The 8,530-nt window shown below is 38.1% G+C and overlaps 1 protein-coding gene across 1 annotated transcript in view; it reads left to right on the top strand.

Moving 5' to 3' along the window:
- Window positions 1-498: 498 nt before the first annotated feature.
- The window catches only part of LOC119494248, a 60,547-nt gene continuing 52,515 nt past the window's right edge, over window positions 499-8,530 (top strand). Inside the window, exon 1 of the mRNA XM_037779987.1 lies at window positions 499-513. Coding sequence (XP_037635915.1) covers window positions 505-513 — 9 coding nt within the window. The 5' untranslated portion in view covers window positions 499-504. The remainder of the gene's footprint in view (window positions 514-8,530) is intronic.

Here is an 8,530-nt window from a genome sequence, read left to right as displayed (position 1 = left end):
GTCTATGAAAGTGCACTGTATGCACTATTATCTGTCCTGCAGACCGTCCTGATGCCCACCCAAGAGTAATTTGGCTACCAAAGAAAGTAAAAAATAGGTATTAAAACATGCAAATGAATAAAGGTACATTTCAGATACATAGAAATAGAAAAACATAATAAAATGCTAACATATTGGGGGTGGATGCGCACAAAGCGGAACCTCACATTGTGGGCTTTTGTTCCCCTCAGGTGTTAATTAAGAACCGGAAGTGGATTCACCACGTGACTACGGCCTAACTTGACTAGCTAAAATGTAAAAATCAATTAGTTCAGCGTTAAAACTGGTTTTAAAGTTCTTGTGACCATAAGTCTACAACAGTGGATAGTTAATATGTTGCTGAGGTGTTTGTTGGTGAGGCGAGTGTGAAGTAGAAGACAAGTGAAGCAGTTTAGATAGAGAGACAGAGATGCTAACATGCTAACATCTTAGCAGCTAGCTGTTGGTCAGGTGCACCACTCATCTATGTTAATGGTAAGTACATCTTTATCTTTATACATCTGGCCCTGATTTATATCTATACATCTGGCTATATGTGGCATGAGATGTGCTTTATGTGGTGTGTAGATGTGTATTCAGTAGTTAGTTGTAGTTTTGGTTGTTCTTAGTTCAACAAACTCTCTGCAAAGGTTGGTGCTGTGCTGTTGTTGCATGTAGAAGGCTCTTCTTCTTTTCTTCTGAAGTTGATAACTAACTTACTCTAGTGTGTCAACATGGTGCACTGATGAAAACCTACCATTGACACTTTATTTGATTAGTTGATTGACAGAAAATGTATTGCTAACAATTGTGATATACTCTGTTGGTCATTTAATAAGCAAACTGCAAAATATTTGCTGCCTATTAAAGGTAGGATTTCCTGCCTTTCACTGATTTGTAGTTTATTATTGTCAAATGAGTATCTCATCTCAGACACAACAACTAAGATGAAGATGTCACCTCGAGATTTAGGAATTTGTGATGGTTATTTTTCACTCTTTTCTCACATTTTATAGATGTGATATTAAATGAATCCATGTCGGACATAATCGTAAGTTGCAGCCCTACACATGGATGAATTTAGAGTCTTATGCCCTTGTCTGTTGGGTAAATATTATGGTTGTCCTCGACCAAATAAAATTCTTAGTCAACTAACACACATAAAATTCCGTCATCTAATCGATTATTTGATTTAATAGACAGATCTGTAAAACCAGTTTCTCCACAAAGAATCACACAAAAGTATCACTTTAAAACTTGTATTATTTAACAGAGATCTGCTGTTAAGTTTTTTTAGAAATGACTCATTCAGCGTGAAAAAAGCATAAGAAATGACTAATCAACTAAAAAAATCTTAGTTGACTAAGACCAAAACGATAGATTAGTTGACTAATTGACCAAGAGGGGGCAGCCCTAGTAAATAGACCCGCAGTGGCAGTGATATTTGGTGTCCAGTCATACCACAGGGAGGTGACACAGATCTGCTCTGTTTACAAACTGATTGTTCAATTAAAAAGGAGAAGAGAGGGATGTTCCAGTGAGAACAGAACCAATTCATTCATTGCACCAGAGAGATCAACAGCATACTCTATATTTCAAATTAAATAAGCTCCCGCTGCACTAATACAGCAGTGCTGTGTAACAAGGATGGCCTGTGGATTGTGTACAGGACATATGCACGTACAGAAATAAGCCAGCCATAATAATAATAATAATAATAAAAAGTGTTTTATTCTGTTATTTTGCAGCAAAGTACTGTCCAAGAAAAGCTCATTCAGGCTGAAATATCTATATTAACTCAGATTTTTTAAAGCATTATAAGCATGTTATCGACATCAAAGCCTACAACATCCTGCTCTTAAAATAAGCCCTTTTTAAAGCGCGGGATCTGAGCAAACAGATGGTAGTTTCATACAGTTATTCACTTTGAAGCTGCATCTTCGCAGTGGGCCTCTCCCTCCTATGCCGGAGAGCTCTGGGTAAAACTATCTTCCAACTAGAACATACTGACACGATTTCAAATAGTCCTTCTCTCTTGCTCTCTCCGGCTGCTGCTGCTGTCCTCACCGCGAGCGGTTTAGAATGCGAATGTGTTTTGTGTTTGTTTTTGCTGAGGGAGAAAATGCATGCACTCCAGAGTATGATCTGAAGGAAAGAAGACTGAGACGGGCACAGCCCTGATCTATAATTGGAATCTGTTCTTGGATGTGGAGAGTTTCAAACGCCTATCCTCCAAAACCCTTTCTCTTCTTAATGGGAAAGGAGCACACGGACACATCTTTTTAAGATTTCTGCCTCTGTTTGGGACTCTCAATAGAAGGCAGTGCTGTTGTTCAGAAATATTAATGCCGCAATGCAGAATTTCTCCTCGTAATACCACGAAAAAAAGCTCTTATTTTTATGTGTGCAGATATGCATCAGACTCATGTGCACTATTCTGTGTACTCAAGGGTCTTTTAGATATTTACAGGGTGAAAACATACAGCGCACTTATTGTCCGAGAGCCTTAGATGGACATCATTAATGCTTACAATTCCTTGTTTTTGTACTCGAGTCCTGTGTTCCCATTGATTGGCCCATTATTGAAGACACCAACATGGAGCAGCCTGTGGTGCTAATGGCATGCTCTCTCATTCATACGGACACTGAGCAATGGTAAACCATTACAACATGCAGCTCCTCAGCATAGCCTGCCACTGCAGCCGCTCATTCAGCATCCATCCTCACCAGTAGACCTGTAATTGTAGTCGAGGGAAAATGATAGAGCTTGTTAACATTTTTTTGGAGGGAAGCCCCTGTCAGGTGTAATCCGTTTTGAAAACCAATAGTAGTTGTGATGAATATCTCAAATATGGCCACTATTACAAATGAATCTCAGTGGATGAACTCGTCTGATTGAATGCCCCCTTTGTAATGTACATCATTGCCACAGCTAAAACCAAGGCTGACATTTATCACCTCAGAGAGGATAAAAAGTTGGCTTCTCCGAGGTCCTTCTTACTGGGTAATCTGTTTGGATTTCCGGAGATCCCCCGGCTTTGACTGACTTCGCTCAACAAGGCCTCAGAAGGGAGTAGGAAGCAAAAACAGAGGATTGAAAAAAGTACAGAGAGTACAGAAGAAAGGAGGAGACAAGTAAATGATGTTATCATTGTTAGAGTAAGGCAGGAGGGGTTAGAGGGAAAGAGAAAAGATAAGGAAAGAGATTTAAATCTTCTTTTCTTTGGATGTAACTGTATTTATCAGAATCCCCCCTTTCCCCTTGTCTGGAATCAAAAGTTAAGAATAAAGTTAAATTTCACAATCCACGTCTCACAGATAAGTAGTAGATGTACTTGAAACTTTTTTATACCTTCTTATCACTTTGTCATTGACGGTTCTCAAGTCTCCCGTCACTCAAAAATGTGTTTTGCTTATTGCTACTTTGCTTGGATGTTTGACCTTCACTGTGCAGAGTGATGTATGTGCAGAGTTTGACACTAGAAGGCTGTTTTAAAATTCATCTGTTGAAGGAAGAGAGTGTTTACCTTAAATCTGAGTTCAAGGCGTGTATGTACGAGCTTATTATGTGACATCACGACTAGTGATGTCACATACACAAAATGGACCTTTCAGTGAGGTAAGAGACCTCTTGTTTCCTGTAGTTAAACTTTTGAAACAAACAATATTTGCATATTCATAGGGAGTAGATTTAGTAGTAAACTAGTTTATTGAGTTTATCAGACTCAAAATGTTATTCAAAGCAGAGTTTTTTAATATGCCTTTAAAGATTTCTGGACTTCACACATAATTAATGTGGGATTATTTTTTCTTTTATTTTGGATACTTCAGATACTCATCGGAAATATTTTGAAAATACAAAATAGAGCCTGACCGATACTACTTTTGTGGCCAATATTTATCTGATAAAAAAACATATTGGACAGTATCTATATTTGAACATAAACACAAACTCATTTTTTATAAGAAGTAGGGCTGATTGGCTCAGCAGCGCGATATGCAATATCGTTACCTTTTTTTTGCAAATTACTTAATTTATCCTGATTTTAGAGCTACTATATATATGTATATATATATATATATATATATATATAAATAAGCTTTATTGTTAGGCTATTATTAGGTATATTGTTGCTTTTTGAATGACAAAGAGGACAGTTTTAACACTAATTAAATACTAGTTTATTGTTAAATGCAGAACACAGAAGGGCAATGAGGAACAGTGTTCTTTTCAGCTGAGATGTTTTGGTTGCATTTGGTTGCTATGATACGGAATATCCGCTGAAGTAAAAATGTCGGACTCGCCGTTCTTTGTGTATTAATTTCTCCTCCGTTGTTGTTGTTCAGTATTTGTAGCCTACATAAGATGTGATGGTTGTTTTTTGTGGTATTTGTCCCACCCCTCCTCCATTGTGATTGGACGGCTGGGTAAAAAGTGACAGTGACAAGCGTTTTACCCAAAGCTGAACATTTTTAAACTGCTAAACGCTAAAATGCTAAACGTGCAGCCCTCAGCGCAGAATCGTCACACTGTTGGTGTTTTTAGCATGGTGTAATACACGGCACTCCCATTGCAAAAAAAGAAAATTGTGAACATAGCGGTTGTGGCGGTGGCTTGCCATCCCATGTGGTTGGCTTGTCAATAACGCGGTATTGCAATATTACGGTTATTGCGACAGCCCTAATAAGAAGTGCTCAAATTTGGTTATAAATGACTTTTGACCAAGAGATAAACTGTGTAGGACTTTTCAGAGGTAAACATTTTAAATGTCAATGTTTTCTGGTGTTCAAACTGGTGACGCTATTTCTACATTATCTCAAGCATATCTTTGGCATTGCTGTAATGCAATGTCTTTTTACTTATCGGCCAACATATATGGTGTTGTGATATCTGTGATAGCCTACAATTAGCTAATATACTTGGTTGGGGTTGAGCAAAATGCATTTTTGCTTATGATCATTTTTACATTATTTTAAATAGCCGATTAATCGACTATCAAAATGGATGCTTAATTAATTTTTTGGTTGATCGGAAAAAGTATGTACAAGATATGTTTAAGACACATTTAAGCCTAGTTTCTCCCGTCTGTGGGAGGTGCAGTAATCTGGTGAGATATGTGAAATGTGTAACACAGATCGACCTGCCTCACAGATGAATAGTTGGAGAGAAGCACTTCCTCGTCCGTATGCCCATTTACTATTGAACTGTAAAAACTCAGAGTGGCCAGTGACAGCGATGGAAAGGCTGTCAGAGGATAAAGGAAACAAACCCTCTCTCTCCCGCAACACTATTTATAGCCGAGCGCGTGCAAATGTCAATAATTTATGCTGACACATGTAAACGCCGCTGTCACATTAGTAATTGTGTTATTAAAATAGTCACAGAAACTAGCGTATAGAGCACAATGTGGGCGGCTGGGAACAATGGAATGCTTTTTCTTCATAAGAGTAAATCACACAGTCTTGTAATGATCGATGTGAGGCTCGGACCCACAAAAAGCTCCAAAACTGTGCTGGTAAATTATTTTATTTGCACGTAATGAATCTAGTGAAAACCAACAAGGTGCCTGCCCTGTATCAATGTCAGACTGTTATGCCGAAATTTAGATGCTGAAGGAGTTACCCAACCCATCTCCCCTTATATCTACTTCGTGCTCTGCGTGTCCCGATTTTCAATGTGCACATGAAGAAAAGCATAGCAATCAATATTTCCTGCGCTAATTGAAGTGCTTTTTACCTTGTTGGACTAACAGTGCAGTGTGCCTGTGTGTGTGTGTGTTTGTGGGGCACTTGTATATTCATCCACATAGCTGTCCACTTCTCTTTGTCTGGCCTGTCCTGCCTTTTAAACTCTGTCAGCCTGTGGAAGCGCCGGCCTCTTTTATCAATATTTATGCCAGCTAGACAGCTATTTGGACCCAGGTCACGAGGTTCCGCATTACTTACAGTCAACTGACTGTGAATGCACCTCATGGATCACCATCACAGATGTATGCCTTAATCCTCCGTCAATTTAACGTCCCTTTTTCTTTGGTTAACCAAAATGGAGTTATTGAATCATTTTCAACTAATCATTCTTTTCTACCTCTTTGATTTCCCCGGAGAGAAATGTAAAGTATTGTGCAGAGATAACCACGTCTGAAGTCGGTAAATGTATCCCAGATGACTCAGAGAGGTTTTTTTCTCAGTCAGAGCCACAATATGTCGCAGTGTCTCAAAACAAAATTCAGAAAATCAATACAGGGAGACGCTGCAAATGGATATTGCCGTTTGACAGTCTAATTCCCTTTATCATGAGAAAGAGCCAGCCCGAGTCTTAACAATTAATTTAACGGACGAGGCCTCGAGAGATTTTAAACCTCAAGGGTCTGAACAAAACGTCCGCGGTGAGGAAAATGACGAGGACATAAATGGGGACGGTCTTATTTTATTCTAATGCCATTATCTGCTGATGTTTCCACTCCACTAAATGACAAAACAAGTAAGGGCATCAAGATTTAAAACTTCATCATCAAGCCTCTCTCTTTTCCCTCAGCCTTCTTGGTGAGGCATATAGCATGGCTGTGAATGCCCACTATGAATTCAAATAAGTCTCCAGTATGTGAGTCTCTGTAGATGTTCTGTCCAACAATCACAACTTTCTCTGCTAAATCTTCGAAAACCTTCAAGGCAATTGCATAGCAAATATCAAGTTTGCCAACCGGGAAATTTCGTCTGAGGCTATGCTTATGTGTGGTAATCTTCCAGACTTTCAAGTGCAATCACTCTCCAGTGGAAAGTCCGGCTCTTCATTTGACACGGGGTGTTACACTGGACCAGCGGCTAATTATGTTGGCCCAATGATTAACATTTAAAGGAAACACTATCTTCCACAGTCAGGGCAATGGTTGCATCACAAGGCGCTGCCAAAAAATGTTCCCCTTATGTATGCGCTATCTCTGTTTGTGATGAATCACTGTGTTTGTGTGTATGTATATCTGTTTTCAAAACCCACTTACATGCAAGTAATGTTAGATTACCTGGAGCAAAGCTAGCCTTGGTCCATCTCCAAGAACACCAAGAAGGCACAAAATGGATACTTTATCTAAAAAAAAAAAAAAAAAAGAAAAGGCTTATCTTTACAACCGTACATACTGTAGCATTTTTTATTTTTATACTTTTAGCTCTTGAAACCAGAGAAAAATACACAAGGGATGTATAATGTCTCACAGAACAGCCATGTTACTAAGTGCCTTCTGGAGAAAGGTTATTCCGTTTTACAAAGGTGAGAGGTTTATCAGGAAAGGTTGGACTCGTGGTTCCTTTGTAAACATTTATCACAGCATTAGAATACAGCATCCATCCAGTCAAATTAGACCAGTTATCAATATGAATATAGGTAGATATCAATTGATAATACAGATCAGATTAATATCATGTGTTAGAAAGTTTAACACTGAAACCCAGATATCAGTTTGATTCTCATACAATTTTTTTTTTTTTTTGATTTTTTTTTGGGGGGGGGGAACTTTTTTGGTAAGGGGTATGACATGCAACAAATGTCCCTAGGCCCGGGAAGTTGCGGTTTTCTGGCATGCACTGTGACCACTCGCCTACCAAGGTGCTCCATACTTATACTGTATCAACTATAATTAGGTAAATGTTTGATTTTGAGTATTTAGAGTAACGTAAGCTTAATATCTATGCACAATTTTAGTTTTATAATCACAGGCTTTAAAGCAGTGGTATGAGGTCCAGTTACTAAAATTTCCTCCCCGCTAAAGTCGGACAATAATGTCTAAATGGTGTCCTAAAGCCTACCCTTACAACTATCAAATGAAATCAACAATGTGCATTTCTTTATCATTTTAACAATATTTATTGTCATTTTTCAAAGTAGGGCACTTTTAACAGAGAAAAAAATATCTTTTATGGAAAACAAATAGCTATCTTTACCATGAATAAAATTAGTTCTAGCACAAAGAACTCAAGTAAAAGAAAACAAGACAGCATCTTCTGAATAAAATAAATTAAAAAAATGGGCTCTTTTAGAAAAAGTCCAAACAGAGCTTTGAGCAGCCCCTTTTATCTTTATCATTTTTATCATTATCATTATTTTTTGTGTTCCTTTTTTTTTTCTTTTTACTTACTTTCCTAGTGAGAGAAATGGCCCCCCTGTGAATCTTGGCTTGAATGCAGGGTCTGAAATTAAGATATTTCCTCACCTGGCTGCCACTGTAACAGGTCACTAAACAGTTCTACCGGCTACTCTTCTTCTGAAATCTATGTAGAACGCTTTTAGAATTGTAAACACTGAGTCAGTGGTACCAGACAGTAGAAATATGGAATATATCATGTAACTTTAATCCCTGACTAATTTTAAAGTAGGATTTGCTTTAAAAAAATTGTATTTCATAACATAAGGTCTGATGTTTCATGCTCCATGCTGTCATCTCAGTCACATATCTCTAACTGTCTATGCACGGTAAACAATGAATTTTATCGGCTCAATTGAGTGAAGTATTAGCGTATA

This window comes from Sebastes umbrosus, chromosome 9, assembly GCF_015220745.1.
Source record: "Sebastes umbrosus isolate fSebUmb1 chromosome 9, fSebUmb1.pri, whole genome shotgun sequence".
NCBI classification, from domain to species: domain Eukaryota; kingdom Metazoa; phylum Chordata; class Actinopteri; order Perciformes; family Sebastidae; genus Sebastes; species Sebastes umbrosus.
This window is presented reverse-complemented; position numbering and strand designations above follow the sequence as displayed.